We start from the raw sequence: 13,418 nt of genomic DNA, 5'->3' as shown, positions 1-13,418 counted from the left end.
ATACTTTATTTTTTTTAAATAACATAACTGTTTTGCAATACAATATTTTTATTCGAAGATCGTTGACAATACATTTTACAATTTTACAAATAGTAGATCTAGTATAAAAAGAACGTATCAATCAAAATTGGTATTTTTGGATTATTAGTCTATTTTAATAAAGATATAAAATTTTTTTTTATGTGAAATCATGTAACATTAATTATATTGGAAGGAAATTTTTGTTTTTAAGAAAAATAAAAATATTTCATTAGCTTCAATGAAAAATGAGAATTTAATATTGCTCTCTTAAAAAATAAGAATTCAGTTGATACGCTTCTTTAATCGTAAATCCTCAAAATAATAATTAACTAACAAAATGAGAGAAAACTAATAAAAAAGTTAGAAATTTTTTACAATTGTAAAATATTATGTATATAATTATATAATTAGATGATCGTTGTGAGGAAAATCTTCAATTTCACCGTATTCTATGGTTTTTTTACTATGTGTTTTCCAGGCCGATAGTACTTTCAATATTACATCACCTAAGTCGTTATAATGAGCACCTAAAAAATACAAAAACATAATAGAAAAAATCGATTTTTTTTTTTTAATTTGTTAAATAATTACTGTTACCGTTGTTATATTTATATCTCAAGTTAGAGATAATTATCTGGATTTTTTTTTTGTCAACTTTTTCGTCAACTTCTTCGTCAATATTTTCGTCAACTTTTTCGTCTTTTTTCGTCTAAAGTAAGCAAAATAGTTTATTATACATTTTATAAAATCACAATTAATAATTGTACACTTACAAAGATGTGTGTATTTATGGTGCGAAAGAGTAAGTAAAACACCTTCCCACCACCGAAATCATGAGCGAGAAGTGATTTGCTTATGAAAGTTATGAAAACATAAATTTTATTGTTTTATCAACTAAAAAAAATGTATTTCAAGTAACTAGTATTATATTAATTTACTAGGCTTCGCCGTAAGCCTCTTAGGGCCATCATCATAAGTAGGCCACTGATTCCGGTTGGAGTACCCGACTACTCCCAGGCTCGATAAGTGTTTTATAGATAAAATATTACATCAGAATCAGTGTAACAAAAATATATTAAAAATTTAATTATTTATATCAGGAAAATTCAAAAAGAGAAAATAGTAAAATGTATTGAGTTTAAGGTTGACGTTTGTTACTTGGGGCGTATTCAGAAATCATTGTAAATGGGTATTAATTTACATTCATACATTTACAATACTAATAGTATACTTAATTTACCAAATAAGTAAATGTAACAGTATAACATAATAACAGAAAAAAAAAAGTTATAGAAATGGTAGTTAATAATAAATATATATATATATATATATGAACTATAACATATATTAAAAATAAAATTAATAGAAAATAAAGTCTACTAAAAATATCCTTTAAACTCAAATTAAAAGTCACAAAATACATATGCGCAAAAATAAATAAACACCCTTATTAAAAACATGCACATGTACTTAAAAAAAAAAAAAAAAATTTAAATATCCGAGGAGGCTAAGTAATTTTTCCTGAAAAGCGTTTTTTTCTTTGTTCTATTATATAATAAGATATAATAGGACGCGTCCATGTGTTATGGCATACAGAAAAATCGTTATTTTTCGTTAAAATTGGATAAATTTCAAACGCTTGTAGCAGCCAGAGTTTTGGTGGGATCTCGGATTTTCGGATTTTTGGCGCTTCCTTGACACGTATAGGATGCCGTGGTATGATTGTGAATAGTAAAAAAATCGTTTTCATGACGTAAAGTGTCGCAAAAATTTAGGGTGGCGCGCCCTGACGTCTTGAGCGTATGAAAAAAAAACTTGTAAAATGGTGAAAAATTAATGGATTTTCATTATATCTCAGGAATGTCATTGGGCGAGTCTGATAAAAATTTCAAACTTAAAGTCGTAAAACGCTGGCGTCAGATTTTTCCAGAAAAGCGTTTTATTCCTTGTTCTATTATATAATACATAACACCGAAAAAGATAAAAAATATAACACGGACACATAATTTGAATTAAATAAAATGTTTGAATTTTTAATTTAATAGTAAATTTTCCATAAGACCAGGCTAAATCTAATCCGGCTAATACATAACTGTGAATAAACCAGGTAAAAATTCACTGCTGTCACCAGTGAAATCTGTTCAAATAACTATATGAACAATAAAATTTGTATGGGAGACTTCACCGTTCCAAGTTAAAACTAAAATCTAATATAATAAGAAATAAAACTGAATCGGCTCAAAGCCTATTACCTTAACTTCACTCGGCCGGTTTGAATTCCTGTTCGGGGAGCCAGTTGTCACATATCCAGTATACGGTTAAGCGTATACAAAATGTACCGATAAATAAATATTAATATATATATATATATATAGCTCTAGCGGGTACTAAATAAATAACACCAACACTTATGTCGCAGCACAATTGTAGGCTGAGAGTATCCGCACAAGGTGCAGAAGTCGGAAACGCAACAGAACGCAATATCCATAATCCATATTCGGCGGTGGACTTATCTCGGTTTCAAGGGTAGGGAGACAACCGATGATAGTAAGGTACATTGTTGTGAGTTTATAAATACACTAACTGATAATACAGAAAGTATATCTGAAGAGTGAATGTGTCAAACGTTCTATGTGCCAAAAAATTGAAAAATTGTTTTATTTCTGATTTATGTTCTATGAGCCAAAGGTCACAATCTTGTATGTGTTTCAAGTGTCAATTAAATTTTTTACTTGTACAAAATTGCGTTCATAGATTGTATTTGTTCTGTGATACATTACCTTTGTTACCTGTACGTTCTAAGTGCCTTGGGCGAATATAATAGTTTGATGATTACAATATTATAATATAGTCCGTTGTATTTCAAAATAACTAATACTGGTGTTGTTGTATTCGTTAAGTTTTCTTTTTCATTTGTTTAATTGTGTTATTATGGGTACTGAAAGTATACATATTTTACGAAGTGGTAAAAAAAGAAGAAATGATCAGACTAAAAAAAGAATTAGTGGAAAATCGTATGCGACCAGGAAAAGCAATAATACAATTCAGGAAAGCGTCAACTTAGTTGTTATAACTTTGGAATACATCTCGGTGACAGCAATACAGCCTTTATGTATATGTGGGATGAAAGTATTGCTTCTCGTGAAAGCTCAAAAATCGCTTCTTGTCTTTTTCAAGTTATTAACAAAAACGAAAATACGATAAATCGCAAAAAACTAATTATATGGTCAGACAACTGTGCTGGCCAAAATAAAAATAAAACGTTAGTAGTTTTGATGTTATATTTAATAAATATGGGGATATTTGATGAGATTATACAAAAATTTTTTATAAGTGGTCACTCTCTCTTGGCTATTATCGAAAAGAAACGTAGAGTTTTTCAAAATTTCACTCCTTCTGATTTATAAGCAATGGTTAGAGCGTCGAAGTTGACAAATCCATTTCGAGTTATTCCGATGGATGAAAACAACTTTTTCTCATTTAAAGACATTGCTAACAATTTTCTTAACACAACCAAGTTTCCAATGTTCGATGATTAAAGTTTCATCTCTAACTCTCAAAAAAATCTATTATAAAAAAACATTTTCAGATGAAGAACTTTGGAAATATTTTAACGTTTTTAAAAGAAATGCTACTATAGACCAACTTAAAAATCAGACATTTATACCTATACCGAAACCCACATTGTCGTCAGAGAAGAAAAAAGATTTGTTGGCCATGATTCCATTTTTACCTGATAAACACAGAAACTTCTATAAAAATATAACGTCATGAATTAATTTCTTTTGCTATTTATTATAATGTTGCTATGTTCTAATTATGTTTAATCTAGAGTTTTTTTAAAATTATTATTAGGTTTGTTAATTAATTTTTCAATTTATGATACTCAAGAAAGTTACTGTTTTCTTTTCTTGTTACATTTTTATATGAAGAAACAATTTTTTTTACGTTTTGAGATTTACTGACAATGTCATGTTAGATTAAGAGTATTTTTTATTTAAGTTTGTACATTTATTTTTCAATTTGTGATACTCAAAAAAAGTGTTGATTTTTTTACATATTTTATAAAAATATATATGAAGTCTTAATAAAATAAAGAATGATTTTCTGTTATCTATAATAAAATATTGGTACTTGGAACGATAATATTATCACATTATTTGGAACTTGGAACTTTAATATTATTATACTTGGCACTTGGAACTGTCATTAGCAAATGTTTAATTTATACTAATATGAAATGACAAAATAAAATAATAGAAATTTACGAGGCAATTCATATAGTGTAAATATAACATAACATATATTTTTATACAAAATTATAAGAAAAGTTTTAATTTGTGATGTTTTTTGTGTTTTCTGAACAAATATTTTTTTGGTACATAGAACGTATGACACATTCACTCTTCATCTATTGTCATGTATCCAAAAACATTCGACGACATAATTTATATATATATATATATATATACCAGTAAAGATTTTACGATCGCCAGCCAGTGAACATGAGAACAAGGAAGAACATCAAAAAAACTAATCACCACAGAAACTATACGGAGTATAGTTATATGTTATAAAAATCCAATTACCTTTCTGTATTTATAATCCCTTGTGTATTATACATGTATATATCAAATACATGTATATAAAAATGTTTATGTCTAATAAACTAATAAAGTAATATTAAAAATTCAAATGCCATTTACAATTGAATTAAAAATCCAAACATTTTATTAAATTAAAAATATGTGTTCCCATTAAAAAAAAACAAGTTGACACCCTTACAAAGCATAATGGATGAATATAAAAATTTTTAAATAGTTAATAATTCAAGAATAATGTGTAACTAAAGAAAACAAAAAAAAAAAAAAATGTTTAAATTAAATATATTCTGCAAGTAATTGAGTGAGTGAATTATGTTAAAAAAACCTAGCACAGGTGGCTCGAGGCACAGTGGTGACGTGGCATAGTTGGATCAAGTATAATGATATCTGACAATGATTAAAAGCACTATACGTAAAAAAAACGCTTCGATGCAAATCTTTAGATAGTGTTTAATTTTAAAAAATTGGTGGATTATTCCAAAAGCTTCATAATCTGCTAGTTCCTTATTAATACCCTCATTAAGATAATGAATGCCGAATGAAAATGGGATTATTAAAAAATATTATTTCCCATAAAAAAATTATATTGATCAATACACTTTTCAATAAGTTATAGCATTATAAAGTTAAAAATGTAAAAAATAAAATTGAGAATTTTCACACAATAATAGCATTTGGTCGACATTTTCACCGTGAAGACAAAATAAAGTCCGAAATTTTTTTTTTACATAATAAAGTAGATTACATTAGCTTTAATTTAATATATATAGAAAAGTGTCAGATTTTCCGGAACATTTCAAAATTTAAGTGGAAAAAGTCAATTTTTTGTGAAAAAGTTGTCATTTTGAAATTTGTATTTTTTTGGAGGTTTCCCCCATTTACCGGAAACGAGGGAAATTTTTTCAATTTTTGAGGGTAATATCTTCGACTAGATACGATTTTTGATCTTTTGACGTATCATTGAAAGTGTTTGGTTCGGTAAGAGCTGAGATAAAATGGTAACAGATTCATAAAAAAAAAAAAAAAAACACATTATAGTAAAAACAATATCTTCTCATCTTCCTATCGAAGCTAAATTCACCCTTTATATTACGAAATAATTTTTTTTCTGTTTATTTAACTTAACAACTTTTATATTTTCTAAAACATAAACAAAACAATTTCCTATTCTTTTAATTCTATTTTCAACAATATTTTATTGAGTGTATAAGCCTTTATTAAATTTTTTTTTTTTGAAATTTATCTGTTGCTGCAAAACAAAATTACATTTATTTCTTACAATTATTTGTTTATCAACAAATCGACAAAATGTTGTGTATTCTATAATTTTTTAGATTAACTAATGAATTTAACATAAACGATGTAAGTACTGTCGTAGGACAAAAGACAATTTTTTACCCCAGGGGCAGCTTTCTCTAGGTAGCCTCTAATATACCCGCACTACTGTCCCGTAAGCTAATAAACAGATGATTAAATGTTAAATTAAATCAAATTATTGGCCTATATTATCAAACAGTCTTTAGCAATAAGTAATTAAATGTGTAACTTTTAGTTGTTGGTCCTTCTTTATTTTTTTATAACCATAAAAAAATTAATTAAGAAAAGTTTTGGTAAAATTACCCGAACCGTTTCCGTTTTCGAACGCCAGGGTTAAAAACAGTTGAAATAGGGTACCTTAACAGGTTTTCTTAATTTATTCGAAAAATATAAGACTTGTCATAAAAATGTACTGAACTATTATTACAGGAAACGTTATTTTCTATGAACATAATAAATATAATAGTTTTTATAAATCTATTATTTTACAATATTAATAGTATAACGTAATTTCGTTACGTTATTATTCATAAATATTTAGTATTAAAAAGTATTTAAATAATAAACCTTATTGCTAAATTAATTAATATTTCCACATTTCTAAATTTTAATGTTTATATTCTTATTCTTAAATACTATTATTATAAAACGGTGCACCTAAAGTTTTCTTCATATGTAGATAATTACGAATAATTTTAATAAATTTATAATTACGCTTCTAATAAGAATAGTGCTGAGATACGAATCAATCAAATTAATGCGTTGACTGATTTCAATAACACCTAAGTTGAATTCGTCTAATTCACAGAATTTAGTTGAGATTATATTGAAGTCATCTTGATCCAGTTTTACTACCTGAAGAATGTAAATTAATTAATTAAATGAAACATATAAAAAAAAAACTAAATTAATAATAATGTTATTTTACATTTGCCTCATCATCGCCACATTTTTCAACATTAACCAAAAATTTCAGTAATTTGTATAGCCTTATTGCTTCTCGATCTATAAAATATTAATACCTTAAATCAGAGCCGGATTTAGGAGAGGGCTGAGTGGGCTGTAGCCCAGGGTCCCCCACAATTGTATAATATTTAAATTAGGATACAGAAAAAATGTTTTATCTATATTTACACATACTTAATGATATAATATTTAATTTATTTGGAAATTAAAAAATTTAATTTTTATTAACTAATAATAGATGTATTCGCGTTTGTTGACAATAAAGAATCTAGTTAAGATAGGTTTTTATTCCATCTGTGATCGGTATGCACTGTCGATTGTAATAATATTAGTAAATTTGTTTCAAAGTATACACACGTGGGTCTGGAATTATAGTCAAAACGTCATCGTAAATACGATGGTTAACGAAAATAATTCACCGTCAGAATGGTGAGATTATTTTTCGGTAATATCATTTATAATACAAATTACAGACTATTCGTCAATAGGTATATTATCGTAATTTGTTCGTTGCTTTTATTGCACATCTGTTAATAAAAGTTGTGTATACACTAGTTGATATTCCACCGACTCAAATACACTTATTGGTCGGGGTACCCAGTATTTTCGCCCAAGTGGACACGACTTGCTTTTACTTCACTAAAGGAAACAATATTCTTTGACAACACAAATGTAAATTTTATTATTATTAAATACCACAATACATAAATTAATCTACCATTAGTGCACAACTATAGTTAAATGGTTTATATGCAACCTGGTTACTTCAGTTCTTCGTAGACCAAGACCAGACACGTTTCCTTACACCATAAACTCGTGGATGGGCATCCAAATCCACCTTTGATATTGAATTGATGATCACGGATCTCTAGGTTGTNGTGACGATCACGGATCTCTAGGTTGTGGGCTCTCAAGTTGAGGCACTCACCGTCCGTCATAGGATCGTCCCAGCATAGGTGCCAAACACATACTCGCCGTACGCCACGACGCGCAACAATTTCGATCGCGTTTTACCGGTTGTATACAAGTGGCGCTACAAATGATCGGCGGCCAAACACTACTTACAGACTATAATTGTTTTTTATAAATATTATCCAATGAATAGTATTATAATTTAAACAAAAACTAAGTACAGAAATGGTTTGAAAAAGCCAACGCATACAGAAAATTAAATTTCTACTTCAATTTTTGAAAATGTTTCGAATAGTCTGAGAAAATTTTAACCTTCACCAAATTAAAAATTATAATGTGAATTACAATATTAAAGTACCCAGCACAGTGAGGACGTAGCATAGTTGGGTCCAGTATAGATTTAATCGGACAGTGATTAAAATCACTATCATAACAAACTCTTCTATGCAAATCTGTAACAATGTTTAATTCTAAGAAATTGATGGATAATTACAAAAGCAAAATCAACTAATTCCTGTATTATATCCAGATTAGTAAAAATTATAAAAAAGTGAAAAAAATGACAAAATTTACCGATTTCAAAAATTGTAATTTTTTCGGAGATTTCCCACATTTGCGTCTAACGAGGGAAAAATTTTCAATTTTTAAGGATAATATCTTCAACTAGATATAATTTGTGATCTTTTGACGTATTTTTGAAAGAAATCGGTCCAGTAAGAGCTGAGAAAAAGTGGCAACAGATATAAAAAAAAAAAACACATCATGGTAAAATTAACACCTTCTCAACTTCGCATCGAAGCTAAAATTTAAAAATGGAAGAAGATCGTAATAAATTTAAGCGATTTTATATAAGTGGCGCTGAAAAACGTAAATTGGCAAAAGAAAAAGATAAAAAAAATACGGAAATAATTTCAAATCTAGGCGAATGACAGAATTTATCATAACTAAGCCAAACACAACTTCTTCTAAGGTTAGTACAGTTTTACAATTACTATACGAAGTATAAATATTACTTAAAATAATATATTTTTTATACTATTATATACATTGTATAATAGCATATAATAATATGTATACAAGTTAGGTAATTTAAATAATAAACATTTCAATTAGGTATAAATTTTAAATATTTTTTTTATTTCAGTCATATCAAACTGCGCTACTGCCTCCACCAGTAACTATCGCCGAAACCCCTCCACCCTAAAATAATGTTGAAGAAACAAATGAAGGCTTAAATTTAGATATAGGATTATGGTTTGAAAGTATGACAGGATTAATAGATTATTGGGCAAAAGTTGGAAGTTCAAATCTACAAAATTGTTATGAAGAATTATTTATACAAAAATCAAAAAAACAGTTTGATGTGAAATTTACTTGTAATTGTAATATATTATTGTTTAAGTAAAAAACTGCCCACGGAGAAATAATTAAGCGTTCATGGTTATGTATTTCACCATTCAATGGTAGTATTTTTTGTTTTGTTTGTAAATTAATGTCCAAAACACTCAGTCAATTTACTCATGGTGGTTTCTGTGACTGGAAACATGCAGATAATTGATTAATAAGTCATGAAACTTACAAAGATCATTTAAATTTTGTGATAAATTTAGCTGTTCGTTCAAAAGAATTAGGACGTATTGACGTTTAACTTGTCAAACAAAGAGATGAGGTAAAGAGTTACTGGCATAATATAAACAAGAGACTCGTAAGTGTTATTACAATTAAATGTAAACGAGGTTTAGCATAACGTGGTAAAAATGAAATTGACGGTTCGCCTAAAATTATTGAAAACAATTTTCCAAATTAAATATTTTTGTGAAAACTTATACAATTCAATTTTGTTAACACGTATTTAAAAAAACGGTAGCACAGTGGGGTCACGGCATAGTGGAGACATTGCATAGTTGGATCCAGTATAGATTTAATCTGACAGTGATTAAAATCACTATCATAAGAAACGCTTCGATGCAAATCTGTAGATAGTGTTTAATTTTAAAAAATTGATGGATAATTGCAAAAGCAACATCAACTTCTATTAAAATAAAATACAAAACCCATAATTTTAATACAAAAATAGCATATTTTTGAATACGGCAGTCATTTGCGTATAGAAAATAGGTCGTCGGGACAATTTTTTTTTTTCATTTTGTAGTACATAAAATAAGTTTTAATTTTATATATGTTTAAAGGACGCAGTATTTCCGGAACATTTTCAAAAATTAAGTTGAAAAAGTTATTGTTTGTAAAAAAGTTACTATTTTAAATCCCCCCAGTGAACAGAATAAGTGGTAGATTTTCAAAAAAAATTATATCAAATGAAAGGGAAATATCTAAGGTTTCAATACAAAAAAATATTATTTTTATTTGTTAATTTTTGAAAAAGTTATGGCAGTTTTAAGCACAAAAAAAAACCCGATAAAAGGTAATTTTTATCGCAAACATTACATTTTTTTTTAATTTTCGACAGCCATTTGCACATAGAAGATAGATAGTAGGGACAAATTTTTTTTTTTATTTTATAGTACATATATTAAGCTTTAATTTTATATATGTTTAAAGGACGCAGTATTTCCGGAACACTTTCAAAAGTTAAGTTTAAAAAGTTCTATGTTTTATACAATATTTCAAGTTTTGAACGCCCCCTATATATGAGGAAGTTGTCCAATTTTAATAAAAAGTATGTCAAATGAAATATGTACTTATAATATATTTAGAAAAAAAAATTTGTGCTGATAATTACATTTTTCGAAAAGTTATAGCACTTTTAAGTTGAAAATTAAAAATCGAAAATCGAAAATTTTAACGCAAAAATAGCGTTTTTTTAACTACGGCAGCCGTTTAAATGTAGAAGAAAAAGTGTCGGGACAAATTTTTTTTTTTCATTTTGTAGTACATAAAATAAGCTTTAATTTGATATATGTTTAAAGGACGCAGTCTTTCCGGAACATTTTCAAAAATTAAGTTGAAAAAATTAATTTTTGTAAAAAAGTTGCCATTTTAAATCCCCCCCAATGAGCAGGTTAAGTGATAGATTTTCAAAAAAATGATATCAAATGAAAGGTAAATATCTAAGGTTTTAGTATAAAAAAAAATTATGTTGATTTGTTGATTTTTCAAAAAGTTATGGAAGTTTTAAGAAAAAAAAGTGAAAAAATTTCGAAAATTAGCGATTTTTAAATTTGTAATTTTTTTGGATATTTCCCCCATTTGCGGGGAACGAGGGAATTTTTTTCAATTTTTAAGGGTAATGTCTTCAACTAGATACAATTTGTGATCTTTTGACGTATTTTTGAAAGAAATCGGTCCAGTGAGAGCTGAGAAAAAGTGGCAACCATCGATATTCCAAAAATTTGGGTTAGGTATGACGATGATATTTTTGCAGTTATAAATAAAGATTTTAATATGGGGGTTTTCATACAACATTTAAATTCTTTTTACCCATCGATTAAATTTACATATGAACAAGAAATAGAGGGAAAATTGCCTTTTTTGGATTTATTAGTTAAAAGAACAGAGGGGGAACTAAATTTTGAAATTTATCGGAAAAACACACACACGTTCAGATACATTCCGAACACATCGAACCACACCTGGCAACACAAATTGTCAGCTTTTAATAGTATGGTTTACAGATTAATTAATATTCCGATGAATAAAATAGATTATGATAAAGAATTGGTGGTTATAAAAGAAATAGCTAAATTTAATGGGTATAACGAAAACATAATTTTGAAATTAGTCCGAAAACAAAAGTGGAAAAAAGAAAGGAGGGCAGCTAGTACACTCTCCAGCGAGGGGGAACAAAAAGTAATTAGATCACCAATTTTATTTTATCCGGGCATCTCAAATGGATTAACTAAAATATTTAAGAATTTTGGTATTACTTTGGTAACATCTAAGAGTAATAATTTAAGAGATTTATTAGGTAACCCTAAAGATAAGGTAGATGAAGGGGGGAAATCAGGCATTTATAAAATACAATGTGAAAGTTGTAATAAATGTTACGTAGGACAAACAAAAAGAAATATAGGGGTCAGGTTTAAAGAGCACTTAAGAAATATTAAAAATCAAGAAATTGAGAAATCTCCAGTGGCTGAACATTTATTGACACATAATCACTCTATTAAAACCATAAAACTAATTAAAAACGTAAATAATTACAAAGAACTTAATATCAGAGAAGCAATAGAAATGTTTAAAAATAAAAACAATTTAATTAATTGGGATCTTGGCCCACTGAAAAATTCATTATTAAACTTGTGTAAACTGGCAAAATGTGATAATATTACTTAGTGATAACGTCACTAGGTGATAAGGTCACTAGGGGTATATAAGGGAGTTTTTTCTAGTCGGGGTGTCAGTATGTGTTTAGCGTTGATAATGGTAACATTGTTTCCGAAATACGTATCCGCGACTTTTCATTAATTTTTTTGTGGCTTTTGAGTTTAATATTTTTAATATTTTTTAGTTTTTTTAAATTAATAATATTTTTAATATAGTTTTAATTTTACTTAAAATATTAAAGTTGTATATTTTAATTAAAGTTTTTTTTTTAACATCTATAAATTCTTTAAGTTTCGTAGAAGTTATAATAATTGGTATTATAATTACTATAAATTTGCATCAGTTTTAAATAATTATTACCATAAAAAAAAAACAATTTTTTTAATACCAAAATATATTTATCAAAGCTTCTTTTTTTTTACTAAATAAAAAAAAATACAAAAGTGGTCAGGTTTGTATAAAAAGTGTTAAAAATAATGATTCATCATAATGAATAATAAAAACATTCAAGTATTATACCCTAAAGGTATATTATTATAAAATTGTTCTCATTGTTTGTAAAAATGAGAACAATAGAAACCCGTTTCCTGACTTACTGAACAACCTGTATATATATATATTTATTTTAAAGCAGGTAAAGTGTTTTTACTGATGAATATATAAAAATATCTTGGTAAAAATAATTGAAGCTAAAAATTATACCAATTATAAATTACCTTTATTGTTATAATCGTTGTATATCTCTTTGATACCATTTTCCTTTAAAATACCTTTAATGAATTCAAGATCTGTATTACCGTATATCAACCTTTGATAATATTTTATTTGGGTCTCATTAAGTCCCTTGCTCTTTAAATATTTCAATATAATAATTAATAAAAATAAAAATCAATAAATTAATAATTATTTACCTCTGTATTGTTAAAAAAACCTACTAAACAAAAAATAAATACAGTTTTTAAATACATGACAATAACTTTTCTATTTAAGAAGCCAAAAATTTAAATGTTCAAGTTTTATCTAAATCGCTTAACTTATGTTTTGCAATTTATACTAAAATAGTGTAAATATAATTATTTATTTAAAAGTAATGTTATTTATAACAAAGCAAAAATATAGATTATAATATATTTAACATTATCACTGTCACACTTTAAAAGAATCATTTTTAATATCATATGATTAAACAATAAAGTTTATTGTAATAAAAATTATTTCTAAGGGTGAATTCTAGAATTAATACCAAATACTTTGTAATATTGTTTACCACATTTGTGTTGTGGACTTAAATGTTGGTTTATAAATCCAAAATCT

General features: G+C 26.9%; 1 protein-coding gene across 3 annotated transcripts in view; it reads right to left on the bottom strand.

The window, feature by feature from the left end:
• LOC126905655 (uncharacterized) overlaps window positions 1-13,116 on the bottom strand; it is a 106,836-nt gene extending 93,720 nt beyond the window's left edge. The window contains exons 1-6 of one of the 3 annotated variants that reach the window (XM_050685589.1): window positions 13,016-13,116; window positions 12,821-12,953; window positions 6,871-6,947; window positions 6,657-6,797; window positions 619-730; window positions 432-548 (exon numbers count right to left, since the gene is read on the bottom strand). In XM_050685589.1, the coding sequence (XP_050541546.1) occupies window positions 432-548; window positions 619-730; window positions 6,657-6,797; window positions 6,871-6,947; window positions 12,821-12,953; window positions 13,016-13,072 (637 nt within the window). In that variant the 5' untranslated portion in view covers window positions 13,073-13,116. Of the gene's footprint in view, window positions 1-121; window positions 549-618; window positions 731-6,656; window positions 6,798-6,870; window positions 6,948-12,820; window positions 12,954-13,015 lie in introns of those variants that run through there. The other 2 variants (XM_050685588.1, XM_050685591.1) reach the window with 2 other exon arrangements.
• Between the last annotated feature and the right edge of the window lie 302 nt (window positions 13,117-13,418).

Source organism: Daktulosphaira vitifoliae, unplaced genomic scaffold, assembly GCF_025091365.1.
Source record: "Daktulosphaira vitifoliae isolate Bord-2020 unplaced genomic scaffold, ASM2509136v1 Scaffold_4, whole genome shotgun sequence".
Taxonomy (NCBI): Eukaryota; Metazoa; Arthropoda; class Insecta; order Hemiptera; family Phylloxeridae; genus Daktulosphaira; species Daktulosphaira vitifoliae.
Note: the sequence above shows the minus strand (reverse complement) of the source record. Positions and strands in the feature narration are given on the sequence as shown.